At 41.0% G+C, this 22328-nt stretch overlaps 1 protein-coding gene across 1 annotated transcript in view; it reads left to right on the forward strand.

Annotated features, from left to right (window-relative positions):
- LOC116748598 (dehydrogenase/reductase SDR family member 2, mitochondrial-like) overlaps positions 1–20633 on the forward strand; it is a 160572-nt gene extending 139939 nt beyond the window's left edge. The window contains 4 exon segments of the mRNA XM_032621729.1: positions 19281–19321; positions 19645–19779; positions 20132–20187; positions 20483–20633. Coding sequence (XP_032477620.1) covers positions 19281–19321; positions 19645–19779; positions 20132–20187; positions 20483–20633 — 383 coding nt within the window.
- Positions 20634–22328: the final 1695 nt, after the last annotated feature.

Consider the following 22328-nt stretch of genomic DNA (forward strand, 5'->3'; position numbering starts at 1 on the left):
CTCCTTGGTGACCAGAGGTTGTAAACATGGTGTCTGCTGTCCCAGCATAAATTTTCCAGCACAGGTTTTAAATGAAAAACACAGATTTTGTTATTTCTTTTTAGCTTCAAAAATAACATTTTATATGTATACATAGGCCTACAGAAGAGATCCAGAAACGTATATATATGCATAATAACTTTGTAATTGCTAGACCTTTATTCCAGCCTGATCATGTCACTTAGTGAGCAATTTCTTTTTCAGTCTTAATAAAATAGTGTCTTAGGATATTTTTATTCATATTGCTTTGGCTTGTGACTAATTGCTTCGCTATTCAAAACTGTCAAATGTTTTTGTATTATAAATAACATTAATTAAAATAAACTTACAACCCTTGTTTAAGTGAAATCTATCAAGCTGACCTTTCAAAAACTGAATCCCCACTTTGGCTTAAGCCAGTTATTTAACAGAAATGTATTATGTTTGCCTTAAAAGTTTTTAAAGTTTATGAAAAGGAAAGAAAGGGATTCATTTCAAGTCAGGTTACTTAATCTTTAGCTACCTGATTCTATTCAAGATACACTGGCCAAAAAATAAAAAACAGAAAAGAAATCATTTTAGCTTTAAATAGGAGAAATAATTACTCTTGCATATATCAAATACCATGTACCATACCTCATTAGTATTTCTGACAGTATGATGGTGTGATAAAACTTTTAGATCTATTTAGTTAAGTTTTTTTTTAAATCAAGTAGGATTTTTTTTTTTTTAACCAAGGGAAAACTGAAGTCTCCTCGGGTGCACTACTTATGTGCAAGAGTGAATATCCTCTCTGGGGAAGGGAAACCACACAAAAATTGTAGGCTAATAAATTGGCCATGGTGAACAGATCCACAGAAAGTATGATTCTCTACTCAAAAGAACACTGACTATTAATATTGGATTATTATATCTGCAATTTACTATCATAGTAACGAACCATTGCTTCAGATATAACAGTGTTTATGCCAGAATTCCTTGAGACCTTCCCTTGAAAATTATTTCAAGCATTCCTCGAAGGTAGAAAGATTGAGAATGGCCTCCCTAAGACCCTACTGCCACTGTGTCAGTGTGACAGGTTTCTGTGACCCTTGTTTGCCCGCTTTCTAATTGCTAAGAGTTCTGAAGAACTGTTTCACTGACAGCCAAGCCCAGGTCCCATTACAATATGACTTTTGTCCAACTTGAGCACCAATACCCACTTGGACGTCAGGTTTACTGCAGGATTGAAACATGGCTTCTAGTCTCTGTATATTCTCATGAGCTCCTTCAGCCAGAAAGGGCAGAATTGCTATTAAATGAGGTAAATATACTAAATGCTGATGCAAAAAGATTTCCAGGACACCTTATAACGTGAAAAAAGCAAAGTTACAAAGTGGTGTATAGCATGTAAACACATTTACATAAACATACCAAGTTATATAGTTACATGAGTTCCTGGCTGATTATATGTTCAGAGACATAGAGGTGAAGCTAAAGGTAAATTTGGAGGCAGAGACCGAATAGAAGGAACAAAATTGCCTCATCAAGAACCATGGAAAAGAAAGCAATTATAAGAAAAATAAGAACATTAAATGAAGCAAATGGGATGAGAGCTGCTAAATAAAAAATTACAGTGTATGCATGTGTGTATATACGTATATATTATGTATATAGGTACATGTACATGTATAGATATAATTATATATTTATATATAATTTTATATGATATTCCTAGGAGTCCTCTGCCTGAAGATGGGACAAACTGGTCCTTTCTTGGGGCAGGAACACAGTTATACCTTTATGACCTGAGTCATATTATTACTTGTTCTGAATAAAATAATCAAAAAGAAAACAAATACTTGCAAGAGTAGGTTATAATGCCAGTTACCTGTCAAGGTAAATCGTCTTCCTCTCAACAGCATATGTGGGGTATTCCCTGGCTGTCCAGGGGTTAGGGCTCCACACTTCCACTACAGAGGGACACGGGTTTGATCCCTGGTCAGGGAACTAAGATCCCGCATTCTGCGTGGCCCAAAAAACAACAAACAAACAAACAAAAAAGCATATGTGGACTCATAGCAGGAAAGCCAAACTATACTAGGCATACTTTGGCAAGAAACTGTCTAATACAGAAGGATTGTCTCTGTATATTTGAGCCTGACTCTAAAACTGGCTGCAGAATCCTGTACCTTGCTACAAGACTTAGACATGCAATATTTGAAAAAGAACAGAATTATTCCAGGTATAATTCCTATATCAAGGAATTAGGAAAAGGGTAGGCAAGCAAACCCTTAAAGGGAAGCCCAGGCTGAGCCCACATGAAGGCAGGACAGGGAAAGAGGCTCCATAGTTACCTTGGTTCTCATCTTCAGCCCACATTTAGACACCCTCTTACGTCCAAAGATGTGTTGAGTCAGGATGCAAAACTGTTTGAGTTTAAGCTCACAACATTTGATCCATTTCATTATTGGACCCATAAAACACACACACACATAGATATATATAAATAGATATCTTAGAAGTTAAGAGCATGGGGCTTGGAGACAAATCCCACAGATGATGAACAGTGATTACATGTGGCTGGGCAAGTTATTTAACTTCTCTATGACCCAGTTTCCCTGTGCGTAAATGGGGATAGTATCACCTATCAATACCTCAGTGGGTTTTTATAAAGATGAAAACACCTAATGAACCTGAGTTTGATACACAGTAAGCACTCAAAAGAAAAAAGAAAGTGCTGTTGGACCCTCCTTAGGAAGAAAGATGCTGATTGTAACAGAAAACAATATCAGCTTGGCCACAGGCCCACTTTCTCCAGCTGAATCTCAGGCTTTGACTCTCTGGGTCACAACACACAAGCCTCATGATGTCATAAGAGGCTCAAGGCATCGACAGAGAAGAGAGACGTCATTTTTAAAAAGAGAACTCCAAACAATAAATGCAAACCTGACCCTGGAGAAGTATAAAACATTGACTCTGCCCTTAAGGTGCTATCAGCCTCGTTGGGGGTGGGAGGAGGCACAGGGCTGAGACATAGGGTTTGGTTGGAAAGACCAAATAGGTGTATCCAAGAAGGCTTCTCTGCAGACGTGACTGCCTCCAGAGGAGATGATGCCTGTGCTGAGTCTTGAGGAAAGAGTAGGAACAACCCAGATGATAAGGATACAAGCATAGAAATACAGGGAAATTGTTATGTTTCTAGTAAAAGGAGCTTGTGAAAGCAAAGGGAAATGAAGCTAGGGAGAGAGGTCAGGGACAAATCAACAAAATCCTAGTACAAGAAGCCAAGAATTTAAACTTTATCATAAAAGTCAATGGACAGCCATTGTTGAATTTTAGCAACGAGATGGACTTGATCAGATTTTCACCTTGGAAAGATCACCCCAGCTTAGTTTGGAAGTAACAGCAGAAAAGAGCTACAACTACACTCCAGGCCAGCTACATGACCACCGCAATAAAATATAGCAACAGTGGGATGGGGAGAAGATTGACTTAAGTAGAGCAGATATAATATTGGCAGGATCTGGTGACAGTTGGATGTGGAAGAAGTGAGAGGAAGAATCATGGCTGACTCTGAAGTGTCTGACTTGGACAACTGAATGAATAGTGGTTAACATAAAATACAAGAAAAGAAACAGGGGTCCTGGAAGCAGATGAGTACAATGCTATAGAAAGTCACAGAGGTCACTGTTCGCTGTGATGATAAGGGAAGGTGTTCAAGAGGCCCTACATGATGGACAGAACATGATTTGGTGTCTTTCAATAGGAACCTCCGTCCTAGTTTGGGGCTCTGATGACTCAAAAAAGTAAAGGCTGGAAAGAGGACATGGAGATCTTGTGGATGTGTCCTGGGAGGAGGAGAAAGGGATGGCCTGACCTAAAGCATGGAGAGGAGTGGCAGCAGCCCAGACACCTGAGGACCTGCATGACATTGAGAGCTATTATTGTCACACAGATTCTCTCCAGGCATCGAGCAAAGCACCTGGGACTCACCGCCAAGGTAAGAAAAGTATACATCGGGACTTCCCTGGTGGTCCAGTGGTTAAGAATTCACGCTCCCTATGCAGGGGGCCCAGGTTCCATCCCTGGTCAGGGAACTAGATCCCACATGCTGTAACTAAGAGTCCGCATGCCACAACTAAAGATCCCATGTGCCACAACTAACACCCAGCCCAGCTAAATAAATAAATAAATATTTTTAAAAGTATATATAGAATATTTTATACAGATATATATTCTTCCCAATACCCCATATGCCTGAGACAAGTGTCCCATCCTTTTGGCAAGAGAATGCTGTAGAACAATACATATGTAAAGACTTTAGAAGTAAGCATACATATCTTTTAAGAAATCAATTTTCTCATTTATATGAAAGCTTCAGAAAAGGCAAATTTATAAAATTTAAGAGGCAGAAAGTAGATCAGTGATTGGGCTTCCCTGGTGGCGCAGTGGTTGAGAATCTGCCTGCCAATGCAGGGGACACGGGTTCGAGCCCTGGTCTGGGAAGATCCCACATGCCACGGAGCGACTGGGCCCGTGAGCCACAACTACTGAGCCTGTGTGTCTGGAGCCTGTGCTCCGCAACAAGAGAGGCCACGACAGTGAGAGGCCCGTGCACGGCGATGAAGAGTGGCCCCCACTCGCCGCAACTAGAGAAAGCCCTCGCACAGAAACGAAGACCCTACACAGCCAAAAAAAATAAATAAATAAATAAATAAATAAATAAATGAATTAATTTAAAAAAAAAAAAGAAAACACCATTTAAAAAAAAAAAAAAAAAAAAAAGAGTAAAAAAAAAAAAAAAAAGAAAGTAGATCAGTGATTGCCTGGTGCTGGGGGTAAGAACGGAATTACCTGTAAAGGGCTTGTAGAATCTTATTGGAGTGATGAAAATGTTCTAAGAATGTCTTAGTGAGATTGCTGCACCACTTGGCAAAGTTACTGAGAATGATTCAATTGTATACTTAATTTTTATAGTAAAATAGACTTCAATAAATTTTTTTAAAAAAGAAATCAACTTCCGGATCTTCAACTTCTAGATGTGGTCCTTTCTAAAAATGATCTGCCTGAGAAAGCACCTATGTGCAAGGTTATGTAAAATTTCCTTTCCTACCTCCCCTTACCATTAGCCAATCTCGAAAAGGGAAGAAAATTATACTATTCTACTATGATGTATTGGTTCAGAATGAGAAAACCTCCCAGTTGCCAACAAAGACTGTTCTACATATTGGTTTCTGGGATACTTCATTTAATATTTAAATGCCTTAGGGCTTCTTACCTTTCTCTTTTTGATACTTAAGTTTGTTAAGAGTGTAGCCTGGTATATTAGAAATTAAGTGTTTTAGCCTGTGTTGGGATGTTCTGAATTCAGATACATTGTCAGGGGAAGTGCGTGTGTGGACAATTTTCATTTAAGCACCTTTCCACACCTCAGTTCTTATCAAGGAACACATAATGGGGGAGAGTTCTACAGGAGCAAAGCAAAAATAGCATTGATACAAAATAGCAAATGCTGAAACTAGCGTTTCCAAGTATTTAAAAATAAACATTCTTTTCAAGGACTTCCCTGGTGGTCCATTAGTAAAGAATCTGCCTTCCAAAGCAGGGGATTCGGGTTTGATCCTTGGTTGGGGAGCTAAGATCCCACATGCCGTGGGGCAATTATGCCCCTGCGCCACAACTACTGAGCTCCCGTGCCTCAATGAGAGAGCCCGGGTGCTGCAAGCTACAGAGCCCATGCGCTCTGAACCCCACGCACCACAACTACAGAGCCCACGAGCCCTGGAGCCTGTGCGCTTCAACTAGAGAGAGAAAACCCTCATGCCACAACTAGAGAGAAGCCCTCGCGCCACAATGAAGAGCCCGGGCGCCGCCTCTAAGACCCGTCACAGCCAAAAAAAAATTCTTTTCAGCTCTTCTCAACACTCAATCCCTAGATTGTGTCATTACTAAGAAAAAAGTCACCTTTGGACGAATGAAGCTGAACTGTTTAGTGACACTTGTCTCTTTAGACTGTTTTCCAATACTACCAAAATTTCAAGATATATTAAATAAAAGCCATGAATAGAAATTCCAACTGTCTTCTTCAGAGTCAATATGAATTTATCAGAAAGTTAAATAAGTTAAAAATAAGTTAAAGCTTATTTTATCAAGTTGCATCATAAAATACATAATCCAGTGCCGCTCTCACTAACCAATCTTAAGCGAGCCCTTAACGCTGCCCATCATCATACTCTAGTTCCATTACTCTCTCACTCTCTTGACAACTGTTTCGTTCTCTCTCTTCTCCTCAAACCTCCGGCACTTCACTCTCAGATGAAGACCTCACTTCATTTTTCCATGAGAAAATTAGGCAATGAGAGAGACCTTCCACAAGGCCCCAGCACACTTCTTCCTATTTATCTTCTCTCCTCTTACTCCGGATGAATCATAGGTGCTCTTAGCTAAAAGCTCACTCCTTGTGTTCTAGGTCCCATCTTCTCCTGCCTGTTCAAGGATATTCCTCCTGTGATCTGCTCTGTCTCCTACATTGATCATCTTACCCTCTATCCTGGATCACTGAGATCATCCACATCATTTTACAGATGTGTTGATTTTTCTCTCCTCTTAATCATCTTCTCCATCTAGCAACTGCCCTACTTCTCTGCCTTTTTTTTTTTAAACAACAAAACTACTTGAAAGACTACAGTCTCTTATTTTTATCTTCCCCTTCTCTATTAAACCCACTCTAATCATGGTTTGAAACCTTTTTTGTCAAGGTCACCAGTAAATTCCACCTTGCAAAATCCAGTGGTCAGTACTCAGTCCTCCTTTTACTTCAGCTACCAGCAGCATCTGGTACAGCTGATAACTCTTCTCCATAGATGCTATCTTCACTTGACTTTGGGGATGCCAAATGCCTGGTTTTCCTCCTACCTCTCACATCTGCAAAAAAAGACGGAAAGTTTAATTGTGCATGAGTGCATGCATGTGTGCGCACGTGTGCGCGTGGGCGCACGCACCCCCCCCCGGCCACACACACACAAACTCACACAGAAGTTGTTTCTATAAGGCAAAAATCTAACCATGTCAGTATCTGACCCTTTCACTGTTATTAAATTTCAGTGTCTCCCTCTGCCCTCTAGATGAAGCCCAGGTTCTCTGTCTCAGCGTTCAATAATTGCCACCATTTGGTCCTTGACTAATTCTCTAGCCTCATCTCCAGCCTATCCCCACTTCACACTGGATGTTCCAGGAATACCAAACTTGTTGTAGTTTCTCCCACTGTGCTTTTCTCTCCTTGCCTCGATTCATGCTACCTTCCTTGCTTGGTGTGCCCTCCTGTATTCCCAAACTCTGTATTTCATTCTTCGTTTAAGAAACAGCTAAGGAGGGCTTCCCTGGTGGCACAGTGGTTAAGAATCTGCCTGCCAATGCAGGGGACACCAGGGTTCGAGTCCTGGTCCGGGAAGATCCCACATGCCACAGAGCAACTAAGTCTGTGTACCACAACTAATGAGCCTGTGCTCTAGAGCCCACGAGCCACAACTACTGAGCATGCATGCTGCAACTACTGAAGTCCGCGTGCCTAGAACCCGTGCTCCTCAACAAGAGAAGCCACCGCAATGAGAAGCCCATGCACTGCAACAAAGAGTAGCCCTCACTCGCCGCAACTAGAGGAAGCTTGCATGCAGCAATGAAGACCCAACGCAGTCAAAAATAAATAAATAAAATAAAATAAAAAGAAAGAAGAACCAGCTAAGGAAAGAAAGGAAGGAAGAAAGAAAGAAGGAAGGAAAGAAGGGGAGAGAAAGAGGGAGAAAGGAAGGAAGAGAAAGAAGAAAAGAAAGAAAGAGAGAGAGAAAGGGACAGAAGGAAGGGAGAGAGAAGAAAGGAAGGATGAAGGAAGGAAGGAAGGATGGAAAGAAAGAAAGGAAGGAAGAGGGAGGGAGGGATGGAGAAAGGAACAAAGAAAAGCCATGAGAACTATGACCCTTTCTGCAAAATTGAATACATAGATATTATATGAGAACAGAGGGCTTCCCTGGTGGCGCAGTGGTTGAGAGTCCGCCTGCTGAGCCATGGCCACTGGGCCTGCACATCCGGAGCCTGTGCTCCACAACGGGAGAGGCCACAACAGTGAGAGGCCCGCATAGCGCAAAAAAAAAAAGAGAATGGGTATGTAGAGAGGTAACTAGGGGAATTGTTTTTAAAAAAAACAATATTTAACTTGACATCAAATTTTTACTTTCTTCTGTTGAAGGATAATTTTTTAAAAGGTAAAGTCATGAGTGTCATACAAATATAATGTGAACAAGTACCAAAAGTTTTATTTAACTCAATAATTCATGAAGGGAACCACTAAGATATTATAAATGATTCAAAAGTTAATTCAAAGAACCACACATAGAGAGAGACCATAAGGAAGACTAAAATAAATTTGCTTAATAGATGCAAAGCTGATTTCTTCCACAGTGGGGGAGGGAAACCAATTGACTCTGCTCCAGATACCATTTATTTGCATCTATGGATGGGAATCATTTGCATTGCTATCAGTTATCTATAACTCATGGAGTCGTAAATAGCTCACAGGTAATGAAAGGTGTAGTGACCCCCACAGGATCTGATCACCTGGAAGAGTATGCTAGGCAAAGCCTGGTCTTCCATTGAAGACACGCAACCTATTTCAAAGTTGGGATCCACTTTGAAGCCCTTCACAACTTTTCCCTGAATTTTCTCATGAATTTTCCCAAATATTTTTTTAAAAAATTTACAGTGAACCTTTTTTGTAAAAAAGCATGAATCTTAAAAAAATGGTTCTGGGCTTCCCTGGTGGCACAGTGGTTGAAAATCTGCCTGCCAATGCAGGGGACACAGGTTCAAGCCCTGGTCTGGGAAGATCCCACATGCTGTGGAGCAACTAAGCCAGTGCGCCACAACTACTGAGCCTGCACTCTAGAGCCCGAGAGCCACAACTACTGAGCCCACGTGCCTAAAGCCCGTGCTCTGTAGCAAGAGAAGCCACGGCAATGAGAGGCCCGTACACCAGGACGAAGAGTAGCCCCCGCTCACCACAACTAGAGAAAAGCCCGCATGCAGCAACAAAGACCCAACGCAGCCAAAAATAAATAAATAAAATAAATTTATTAAAAAAAAAAAACTGGTTCTGTTGAACCTAGGGGTGGGGCAGGAATAAAGATGCAGACATAGAGAATGGACTTGAGGACATGGGGAGGGGGAAGGGTAAGCTGGGATGAAGTGAGAGGGTAGAATTGACATATATACGCTACCAAATGTAAAATAGATAGCTAGTGGGAAGCAGCCACATAGCACAGGGAGATCAGCTCAGTGCTTTGTGACCACCTAGAGGGGTGGGATATGGAGGGTGGGAGGGAGATGCAAAGAGGGAGGAGATATGGGGACATATGTATACATATATAACTGATTCACTTTGTTATACAGCAGAAACTAACACAACATTGTAAAGCAATTTTACTCCAATAAAGAAGTTAAAAAAAAAAATAATAGAAGCTCCTTTTCCTGAGTCCACTCAGGTATTGTCTTCCCCAGGATATTTTATCTAACCACTCCAACCCCGAGGTTAGGTGAGGTACCCCTCCTTCCCTTTTGTCCCCATAAAACTGTGTTAATCATATTTATCTCCTAACACAATGGATAATTACCATTTTTTGTCTGCAGGCCCAGTTCAGAATATGAGAGCTTTGAGTACCAAAACTAAAACTATGATAGAGTCATCCTTATATTCTGTGTGCCCAGTACATAGTAGGTTCCCATTAAATGTTTGTTGAAAGAACAAAGAAACTAGTATACTCCTAGATTCTGTATCTTTTTTCCAAAATAAAGATGTGATGGGAGCAGAGAGAGAGAGAGAAGAAAAGAAATACTTAGCCTTTTGCTTCCCCCAAGCAGATTCTTCCTTGTCAAGAAGACTGAGAAATGGTTTGGGGAAAGGTGAGAAAGTGATTCTGTCCTTGGACAAGATGAAGCCCCAGAGATTTAAGAATAAACTTCCTGGAGTGACACTGAGAAAAAGTTAAGTAGGAGGACAAGGAAACCCTTCTATTTTGAATCCTTGGCTGAAGGGGAGGTAAAGAACCATAATGAATGAATAGGAACCACAGAAGCTAAGTTTCTGAGAAAAAAGATTATGAATTTGTGTATATTTGCTTCGAAAGCATTATCTGCTTTGACATTTGCCTAAGATCTACTAAAGTTTAAGTGCTTAAATAAGGGAATTGGTTTTATGTAAATCAGTTCATAGCTATAGATTTGTGGAGATTTGAGCAGAGGGTCAGAATCCTAAACATCAGGAAAACACAAGTTCACTGTGTACACAAGTCCTGATGCCATTCAAAGCCTGAGCACTTAAAAGCCAAGAATGGCTACTTGAAAGTAAATATTTCCAGATCAGAGCTGAACTGACACAACTGGACAGCAGAGGGGAAGAGTGTGGCTGAGGAATTTAACTCATGGGTCTAGTGGGGCCCCTACAACATCACTAATCTCACTGCCGCCAAATCTCAATTCATTCATAGTTTTCATTCCTTTAACAAATATCTATTAAGCAATTACTAGGTGGCGGGAACCCTGTTAAAAGTGATAAATGCAACACAGTCACTTAGAGTTAGTGAGATAAATGCTAGAAGGGGCATAAGCACAGGGGCCACTACTATTCTTACCAGTTACAGGATCTGAGCAAGTAAAAGCTTACTTTCTCCAGCCTTGTGGGCAAGGCAGGAGTTCATGAAGGAAGCTCTATTTAAACTGGGTTGTGAAGGGTAGTTAGGATTTTTGACAAGTAGATAAGAATAAATGGAAACAATTGAAAAAATAATGGGAAGCTTAGAGAAGCTTCAAAGAGCAACCCGAAAAACCACTGGGAAATAAAAAGAAGTGGTCAGACAGCATGAAACAAGGAAACAAGTATTAATACTGGGTGTCTAGATATTATGCAGTAGGCAGGGAGGAGGCTCTGACTTGTTTTAGCAAGAAGTCATGTGATCATGTATTTTAATAATCCTGAGCATATTTCATCCATCCTTCTAAATTTTAAGTATGAAGAGAAAAAGGACCTTGGTTATGGGAGCCAGTATAAACAGCCAGAAAGAGGAAGAAGCCACAAGGACACAATGTGGCGGAGGTAAATAATTTAAAAATCAAAGATAAAAAAGTTTTAATGTATCATCTTAAACACAAGCAAGAAAGTTAAACAGTCTTAAACCAAAAAACTAAGTGAAACTAGGAGCCTTGAGAAGTAAGCTGAGCCCTGCAGTCAGCTTTTGCCTTGTGGGTATTTTCCAAATCCTGTTTGACAAATGCCAAACCCTTTAGCTTCTGTTTCCATGGCCTCGCAGGATATAGGAGACAAAAAAAAAGGCCTGCCCAAGGAAGAAAATCCAGTGGGGGACACTCCAGTCATGAAGCTGGGACCCCAAATGACTACCCCTCAATTAAAAGATGAACTAGAAATAGACCCCTGGAAGACTACAAGGAAAATTAGCTTTTGCAAAGTTAGAAACCAATGGAGGGGAAAAGAAAAACATGGCTAAGGATTTGGACCCCAAGTTATGCCCTCATGCAGATTTTTAATCTAAATTCCTGCTACCGAGATGACTCAACACACACACACACACACACACACACACACACACACACACACATACACACACACCTCATACACACAAACAAACAAGCAATAAAAAAAAAAAAGAAGTCAAAAATTTAATTTAGGGACTTCCCTGGTGACTCAGTGGTTAAGAATCCACCTGCTAATGCAGGGGACACGGGTTTGATCCCTGGTCCAGGAAGATTCCACATGACGCGAAGCAACTAAGCCTGTGCACCACAACTGCTGGGCCTGTGCTCTAGAGCCCGCGAGCCACAACTACCGAGCCCATGTACTACAACTACTGAAGCCCGCGTGCCTAGAGCCCGTACTCTGCAACAAGAGAAGTCACCACAACGAGAAGCCTGTGCACCACAATGAAGAGTAGCCCCCACTCATCAAAACTAGAGAAAGCCTGTGCACAGCAATGAAGACCCAGCGCAGCCAAAAAGAAAAAATTTAATTTAAAGTTATCCCAGGCGAATATTGGCCCCAGGTGCTTCACAGAGGCAAAAGAAAAACTTCTTTAAATGAACTTACCTTAATCACAGACCTTACATAGTTCTTAAAAATAAAATGTTACGGTAAGATCAGCTCACATTCAAAATAATAATTAAAACAGAGAGCAAGGGCTTCCCTGGTGGCGCAGTGGTTGAGAGTCCACCTGCCGATGCAGGGGACACAGGTTCGTGCCCCGGTCCAGGAGGATCCCACATGCCACAGAGCGGCTGGACCCGTGAGCCGTGGCCGCTGAGCCTGCGCGTCCGGAGCCTGTGCTCCGTAACGGGAGAGGCCACAACAGTGAGAGTCCTGAGTACCGCAAAAAAAAAAAAAAAAACAGAGAGCAAGAAGCAAAAATTAGCATAAACAACAGACAACAGAAACAGACCCTCAAGTTCTTTAAATACTGGAATGATCTGACACAGATTATAAAATAATTAAATATACTTTTTTTTCAAGAAATAAAAGATAAGCTAGGAAATGTGTTAAGAGAACAAAAGAACTATAAAGAATGACCAGGCAAACTTGAAATGTAGAGAAAAAGAATGTTAGAAAATTTCAATATAATTATTCAAATTTAAATGCAATGGATGGACTTAAGGACAAATATGACACATCTAAAGAGAGAATCAGTGAACTGAAAGATGGAACTAAGGAAATTACTCTAGAATGTAAAACAAAAATACAAAAAGATGGAAAATATGATAAATACGTTAAGGACATGGAGGAGAAAGCAAGAAAGTTACACTAACATCTAAGTAATACTCACAATGATAAGAGACAGAAGATAAAAGTAGAAGAGACAATAATTGAAGAGATGATATCTGAGAAATTCTAGATCTAATGAAAATTACCAATTCACATATCCAAGAAGTAAGTGTCAAGCAAAATATATATTTTTTTAAATTCTACACTTAAATCACAATGAGTCTGAGAATTATCATGAGCCATTTCAGAACACAAATGAAAAAGAAAAGATCTTAAAAGGCATCCAAAAAGAAAAGAGAGATTACCTTCAAAAGGAACAGAGGTACTGTAGTTAGACTGCCTTTTCATTGGTAACAAAAGAAATCATAAAGAATGAAATGAGATCTTCTATATGCTGAAAAAATAGCTATCAACCTAGAATTCTATACCTACAAATATATTTCAAAAACTAGGGCAAAGTAATAACATTTTCAGGCATACAAAAACAGAGTTCACTTTCAGAAGACCTTTATGAAAAGAAAGTCTATGATGTACTGCAGATAGAAAGGAAAATGAGAGCCCATATGGAAAATCTAAGATGAAAATAAGATTGAAAAGCACAGAATATAGTAACGTATGAACAAATATAACCATTTACTATAAAAAGCAATAATGATGTTTTATAAAAATATACAAAGAAAATAATACTCAAATCAGGAGAATGGAAATGGAGTTAAGGTGTTGTAAGATTTTCATGTTCTTTGAGAGAGAGAGAGTAAGGGTATTACCTTTAAACTCTAATAAGGTAAACAGGCCTGTTTGACTTTTTAGAATAACAGCTACAAGAATGGCAAGAGAGTACACAATATATTTTCAAACTAGTAGAGGAGGGAAATGGAAAAAGGAAAAATAATCCAAAAGAAAACAAGAAAGAAAAGGAAAGAAAACAAAGAACTGGGGAATAAAAAATAAAACACAAAATTTGATGTTAGATATTAATTCCAGTGTATCAGTAATTACAGTTAAAATACGAAGATAGCCGAGCTAGAATTCTTAATCAAACTATATGCTCTGTTCAAGAGAAATATATTTTTAAAACATTACTGGACTTCCCTGGTGGCGCAGTGGTTGAGAGTCCGCCTGCCGATGCAGGGGACGCGGGTTCGTGCCCTGGTTTGGGGGGATCTCACATGCCGCAGAGCGGCTGGGCCCGTGGGCCATGGCCGCTGGGCCTGCACGTCTGGAGCCTGTGCTCCGCGGCGGGAGAGGCCACAGCAGTGAGAGGCCCACGTACCGCAAAAACAAACAAACAAACAAAACAACAACAACAACAAAAAAAAAAATTACTGAAGGTTGAAAGAAAAGAGTGACAAAAATGAAAGGTAAATTTCAATCAAAGGAAAGCTGGTATCACTATAGTAATATGAGATGAAAGAGATATTAGGTCATTGCTAAAGATAGAAATGGTTGTTTCATAATGTTGAAAGGATCAATTCACTAAGTAGATATAAAAATTTTAATTGCTCTATATACACTGACAGCTTCCAAACATATACAGCAAAATTTTACAGAAGTACAAAGAAAAGAAGAAAAATCCACAATTAGAGTGGGATAGATAGTGTCACCTCTCTCCCCGTATTAATTAGAGCAAGTGGGCCTGTACCCTCAAAAATATCAGTAGAATAAACAGGATTAAAATAACATGATTAACAGACTTGACCTAATGAATGCACATAGAAAATGTACCAACAACTGTAGAATATACATTCTTTTCAAGCACAGAGAGAATATTTACAAGATTTGATAATGTTGGCCATAAAAGAAGCCTCAACAAACTTCAAGTTATTGAATTAAAAAGTACTAGTTTCTCTGACTGCAATGCAATTAAACTAGAAATCAATAACAAAGTTACTTTTAAAAACTTCATATGTTTGGTAATTATAATTGAAATTAGAAAATATCTAGAACTGAATTATAATGAAAATATGTATAAACTATTTTTATGATTATAGTTTTATTATAATGAGAGAATACAAATTAGAACCGGCCAAACAAGAGACATATATATGGCAGAATCTAGAACTGGGAGGCTTACACAGTAGCAAAATAAGTAGAACTTACACTTGCCCTCCACAGTTTGTGGAGACAATTTCAGGTACTTTTGATACATTTTAACCCATTTCTTAGTTTTATCTGGTTTTCCTCAAAGGATTTTGGAGCATCTATACTTCTAATATGCTGTTTATAATCCCTATGCGAAAGTGGTGGTGTAGAAAGTCTTAGAAGGGACAGTGTGTCTTCCACATCCTTCTTCTCTCCATCTTCTTTCCATCTTCCTTGTCTGAGACTTCCTCTAACCCAGTGACCTCCCTTATTCCCCATGTACTTTTTTCACTGTCTGTCCAGGGTCCTCCATTCATGCTTTTCACTCTTAATCCTCACTGGGTAAGAGCATCATTCAAAATTTACCGAATTTCTATTCTTACTCTGCTCTCAGCTAGCTATCTGCAAGAAAAAGCAATACAGTAAATTCTTAATGCTAGGGTATTATGTATAATATTGATTCAGTGTTATCCCTCCCAAATATATTTGATTTTTCATAGCTTTTTAAAAAATATTTATTTATTTATTTGGCTGTACCGGGTCTTAGTTGCAGCACTCAGGATCTTCATTGCTGCGTGTGGGATCTTCGCTGCCGCGTACCGGAGCTTTTAGTTGCCAAGTGCGGGATCTTTATTTGTAGCATTCAGGATCTAGTTCCCTGACCAGGGATTGAACCCGGGCCCCCTGCATTGGGAGCACCGAGTCTTAACCCCTGGACCACCAGGTAAGTCCCCCAAGTATACTTGATTTTGAAAAGAAATTCCTATAAAGTCCATGAAGGTGATTCTCTTATTGCAGAATTTCAGGCCAGAGGGAAAGATATATTTGACAGAGGTCCTGATGAGGGAGTGAGCCATGAGCCATGGGGATAAATTTAGGAAAGGGTGCTCCAGGCAGAAGAAACAGCAAACGCAAAAACCCTGAGGCCGATATGTGCTTTGTATATTCAAGAAACAGTGAAAAAGCCAGTATGACTGGAGCAAGGGAGGCAGCAACAGGAGATGAGGTCAAAGAGGTCGCTGGATTCCTCTGACTGCTTTGTTCAGAGTCAGCCTAAGGGGGGCAAGGTAGAAACAGGAAGACCACTTAGGCAGCTCTCAACATAATCTAAGCAAGAGACAAGGAGCATCAGTGGAGACTGGGAGAAATCAGATTTTGAATAAATTTTGAAGGTAGAGTCAAAAGGATTTGTTGACAGTTTAGACACAGAGTGAGAAAAATCTCAATGACACGCCATGGTTTCTGAGCAACTGCAATGATGGGGAAGACTGGAAGGAACAGATCTGGAGGGAAAGATCAGGAGCTGTTTTGTAGATAAATAGTCTGAGAAGCCTATTAGGCAACCATGTGGAGATGTCAAGTAAGCAGTATATTATGGATATGCAGTCTGGAAAAGAGGCCTGGCCTAGAGATACAAATTTAAAAACCATCAACAAATGGATGATTATTGAAAACCATGAGACCGGATGAGATCATCAAGGATGTGAGTGTAGATAAAAAGGACGAGAGGTCAAAGGAGTGGTTCTGAGGCAGCAGAAAAGGAGACCGAGAAGGAGAAATAAATGAGGTAGGAAGAAAACTACCAGGAGCTAGGAAGAAGGACAGTGTAGTGTCCCAAAAGCAAAGAAAGCCCTTCAAGGTGAGATCAACTGTATCAGATACTGCTGCCAAGTAAGATGAAAATGGGATTGGGCTGTTGAACTTAGCCATGTGGAAGGCACGGGCAACCTTGCCCAGAGCAGTTTCATTGGGTTCATGGAGTTCTTACCAAGACAGTAGATTTTTCTTGAATGAAGGTCTCATCGTTCTCTATATGCCTTTAGGACAATTTCCAGTTTGTTTTTTTAAGAATAATTTTCACCATTCATGGTTATTTCCCTGGAGAGAGCTTATGCAAAGCTCTGCACACTGCTGTTGCAGGAGTGACCCCCTTTCTCCTTCCCTTTTAGGAAAAACTTCTCAAAAGTTGTCAGTGTTCAATTCCTGACTCCTTTCCCCTACCCCAAATTCTTTCCTGGACCAATCCAATCGGGCTTTGTGAGCCATCTCCTGCTGAACCCAATGAAATTGCTCTTGTATACATAAACTATTAAAGCTGTTCTTAGGAAGTTGATAGCCTTAAATGCTTATTTACAAAAGAAAATTAGTGTGCTAAGCATCCACCTTAAGACATGGAAATAATAATAGCTAACTAAAGCCCAAATGGTCAAATTCGTGACCATTTTATACAGGATAGGACAGGCCAGAAACACTGGTCTTCTCTTAAAGGATTTAAGGTTGTCAAATTTTAGCACTACAGTGAAATTATTTAAGATATTCCTTATGTTCATAACATGTGAGGCTATTTTTTTTTGTCATGATGGCAAAAAAAAATGTTTTATAAAGGGAAAGTATTTTAAACTGTGTTCATTCAAAGTAAGCTATCAGTTTACACTGAATAGTTTGGCCAACCTAAAAAGTACCGTATGACAAGGGGGAAATGTGATTACTTTAGACAACAATGATATGTTTTATTAAGTTTTTCATTTCTGTTGACTATTGAGTTTGTAGTTCTAGCAAAGGTATAATTCTAGAAAAAACTAGGAATCAAGAAGTTGTTTGGGCTTCCCTGGTGGCACAGTGGTTAAGAATCCACCTTCCAATGCAGGGGACACAGGTTCGATCCCTGTTCCGGGAAGATCCCACATGCCGTGGAGCAACTAAGCCCATGCACCACAACTACGGAGCCTGCGCTCTAGAGCCCATGAGCCACAACTACTGAGCCCACGTGCCACAACTACTGAAGCCCATGCACCTAGAGCTCATGCTGCACAACAGGAGAAGCCACCACAATGAGAAGCCCGCACACCACAACGAAGAGTAGACCTTGCTCGCCTCAACTAGAGAAAGCCCACGCTCAGCAACAAAGACACAACACAGCCAAAAATAAATAAGTAAAATTAAATAATTAATTTTTTAAAAACTTAAAAAAAGAAAAAGAAGTTGTTTGAACTAGGACAGATAAACCTCAGTACATTATACAAAATGTACTCAGCTCAACTGCTGTGCTTAAAATACAGATTTTAGATCCCTCTTTACAGACACTGAAGTAAATATATATCTCTGAGTTGTAAATGATAGTGGTTAGCAGAGTATTATATTGTCAATGTTAAACAAAAACCAAAACTGGAATGTACGGGGGAGAAAAGGAAACACACACACAAAAAAAAAGAAGGAAAAAATAAAGAAAAAAAAGAAGAAAGGAAATAATAAAGAGCACAAATTAATGGAAAAGAAAACAAAATTTAACATAAGGATTAAGAAAACTAAAAGTTTATTTTTAAAATTTTTTTTGGCTGTGTTGGGTCCTCGTTGCTGTGCACGGACTTTCTCTAGTTGTGGTGAGCAGAGGCTACTATTTGTTGCGGTGCATGGGCTTCTCATTGTAGTGGCTTCTCTTATGGCGGAACACGGGCTCTAGGGGCACAGGCTTCAATAGTTGTGGCATGCGGGCTCAGTAGTTGTGGCTCACGGGCTCTAGAGCACAGGCCCAGTAGTTGTGGCACATGGCTTAGTTGCTCCACAGCATGTGCGATCTTCCCGGACCAGGGATCAAACCCATGTCCCCTGCATTGGCAGGCAGATTCTTTTTTTTTTTTTTTTTTGCGTTACGTGGGCCTCTCACTGTTGTGGCCTCTCCCGTTGCGGAGCACAGGCTCCGGACGCGCAGGCTCAGGGGCCATGGCTCACGGGCCCAGCCGCTCCGCGGCATGTGGGATCTTCCCGGACCGGGGCACGAACCCGTGTCCCCTGCATCGGCAGGCGGACTCTCAACCACTGCGCCACCAGGGAAGCCCTGTAGGCAGATTCTTAACTACTGCACCACCAGGGAAGTCCCCAAAAGTTTATTTTTTAAAAAAACAAATGATTTTGACAAGTTTATGGTGTGTTTAATCAAGAAAAAAGAGGTAAGGCACAAATAACCAGTATCAGGAATAAAAAAACAAAAGACATCATACGGATCCTGAAGACAATAAAAAGGCACTAAGAGAATGATAGTGACAGAGATCTTTATTCCAAACCTAAACTGGAATTGCATTGAAATGGACAAATTCTTTAATATTATATACCTATTATATTACATGATATTACCATTAGATAAATGTGATCTATAGTCAAATTTTTTCCTCCAAAAACAAAATCCAAACACAGATGTCTTTACTGGCAATACAACTTGAGAAACATCACTGAAGACCTAAAAGGAAAAGGAGAGATATACCTGCACCAGCAACCTCTCTCACGCTCACAGTCCTCCCCCTCATCCACATAGTCTCCATTCTCAGTCACACACAAGTGTCTTCAGCTCACATGCCACCCTATCTTTCTCTTCCCAGGCAAAGTTCAGTGGTCCTGGTCTCCTCAGTGGCAGCCTATATTCCACTTGCCGTAAATACGACTGTCTGTGGCTCTAGGTGAGCCACGAGGAAACTTGCTCTCATTTCATCTGGAAGATTGGGTGCATAGAGATATCCAAGGTTTGACAATTGCTCCTCAGGACTCCCCACATGCAGACATGACATCACTGGGTGTCACAGATCTTGCCTTTTACATAAATGCACTTAGTGGGAGCCTCTTACCCTCTTTTTCAGGCATTGTGATGATATGGAGGTGCTATTGGGTTGAGCTCCCAGGCAGAACCCAGGAGATCCAAGTGACATTCCCTTATTCTCAGTTCTAGGTTATTTATCTATTTCCGTTTCTGCCCACAGAAAATAGGAGCCTACAGCGTCAGTAAAATGGCCCTGCTGGGACTCTCCCAGACCCTGGCAGTGGAGCTGGCATCAAAGAACATCTGGGTGAACTTCCTGGTGCCAGGAATCATCAACACAGACTGCAGTCAAACAGTGAGGACCAAAGGCAGCTCCTGGACCCTCCCACCCTGTCCCATTGCTGTCTTCCCCAGGCAAGACCTTAGCCAAAGAGACCCACGCTTACAAACGTGGAGTTCTATCCTCAAGCCCAACACACCTAGATTCTGGTCCACAGCTTTGAGACTTGGCAGCTTCTGCCCACAATACAGGAGAATGGGTTTCAGATTTAGGGTTTTGATTCCTTAAGGGAGGGGCAGGGAATGTTCCCCCACCTGCCTCACCTCTGATCAGGGCCATGCTTCCACAAGGGCACGTGCATGGTGTGACTCCCAATGTAACTGCATCTGTCTGAGTAACAATGACCTATTATTGTTCTTTGCTTTAGCTCTTTGAGGACCCAACTCTGTGGAACTGTTTGGAAAGATTCCATGGAATACAGAGGTATGTTGTGATGAGGCAGTATCCATCCGGATCTGGATTAACGTGACCTTAGAAGCTTTGTGATGGATAAAAGATCACATGCCATCACTCTGCAGGCTGTTACCCATTCCTCTTTCTGAGATCTGATCACCCGCCTAGCCCTGGGATGAGTATAAGTCCCTGCAGAGCCCATATATCTCCATTTGCAGCCCTCCACTCATCCCCATGAGGGTCTTGACTTCACAGCATCCCACAGGAACCTAGAGCTCATGGGGAGGTGTCACCACTCTCAGCCCCACCTCCTCTTTCTGTGCAGAGTGGAGTGGCCTGAGGACTGTGCAGAACTGGTGTCCTTCCTGTGCTCTTCAGATGCCAGCTACATCACTGGCAAGAACATCATGGTGCCCAACTTCTCCCCCACCTCTGAGGGGTATGAGCTCAGAGCTCAGGCTTGCCTCTTGATGTGAAGGCCCTATGTGGTTCTGGGCCACCATGTTGGAAAACATCTATTAATGACGACCCTGTGCTCAATATACACACTTTGAGTTCAGAATCACCAGAGGGTAAAATAGTAAAGAAAAGAAAAGAAAATTTACAATATAAAACTGTCATTGAGTATTTTCATTTTTCTTCACCCCTTTCGCACCTTGGTTATTAGGAACCATGGCCTAACAACAGCATAGTTACCAAGAGATCAGCATTCTCAGAGATGAAGTCTGGGCCACGCCATTAGGTGAGCAGCCTAGACCAGAGGACATGCTGACCAAGGGTGAAGGGAATCTAGAACGGGTATGGCCTGAGCCCATTTGCAGCTGTGGGCAGTTCCTGGCACACTGACAGTTTCTCAAGTACCTGTACATCCCTAGCACAATAGGAGATGGCTTGGTTGTACACAGATAACAAGCCAGAAGTACAGAGGAGTTAACACCAGCAGAGGTCACCCTCACCGATAGAGGATGGGAGTTGATGGATCAATGCCAGCCTCCCCACTTGGATTTTCAGAGAGTGCCAGGCAAGAATGAGGCCCTGTTACAGTGATAATTTGCACATTAATGTTGACTATTTTCCCTCCAGGGTCTCACTTTCCCCACTTCTGTTTCTTGACCTGGTACATAGTTACATAGGCATTGGTTTTTATAATACTTCATTAAGCTCTACGTTTATATTTTACATACTTTTTTGTACATATATCATGTTTCTCAATTAAATGTTAAAAACATAATAGGTGTGAGTAGGACTTTGGCTTTGAGTCATTGTAATACAAATAAAAGATTTCATAATTTGAAAAATAACAAATAAAATGACATATAAGTTGGAAGGGAGTAAAGAAAGAGTATTTTAGATTTTCATATTTATGTATTAGTCAAGATCCTAGCAAGAAACGGACAAACTCTTAAACTGAGTGATTTGAGAAGGTTTAATAAAAGTACCACTTACAGGGGGCTTCCCTGGTGGCGCAGTGGTTGAGAGTCCGCCTGCCGATGCAGGGGACACGGGTTCATGCCCCGGTCCGGGAAGATCCCACATGCCGTGGAGAGGCTGGGCCCATGAGCCATGGCCGCTGAGCCCGCGTGTCTGGCACCTGTGCTCCGCAACGGGAGAGGCCACAACAGTGAGAGGCCCGCGTACCACAAAAAAAAAAAAAAAAGTACCACTTACAAAGGTGTGGTCAGGGTTTAAGGAAACCAGTGGTTGGGGGAGGGGGCAGCACCTCTTCTAGGCCCAAAGGAAAAAAGGAGGGAGCAGATGCAGGGACTGAAAAGGGTAGCTGTAAGGAAGAAGCCAACTGACAGGAGCCCTGGACTTAGGTAAAGAGTCCCAGCCCACACATTGTGACCTAGCAGAGACAGAGTTGGGGGAATAAATATCCAACCAGAGGCCAGAGGGAGCCTGTTGATCAGCCTGTACAGGTCAGTCTCCTAGAGCACAGAGCAGAGAAGGAAAGGGGGGAAAGTGGTTATGGAAGGATAAACAAGATGTCCAACTGGACTAGGAGGATGGTCAAGTTATTAATCTTAGATTTTGACAGTTAAGCTAATGTGTTGCAATTTCTACAGTAACCACTAAGTGAAACAAAAGATATATAGCTACAAATTAACAAAGAAAAATAAAACGATTTAAAAAATCAATCCAAAAGAAATCAAGAAGACAAAAAGGGGACT

Source organism: Phocoena sinus, chromosome 2 (assembly GCF_008692025.1).
Source record: "Phocoena sinus isolate mPhoSin1 chromosome 2, mPhoSin1.pri, whole genome shotgun sequence".
Lineage (NCBI taxonomy): Eukaryota > Metazoa > Chordata > Mammalia > Artiodactyla > Phocoenidae > Phocoena > Phocoena sinus.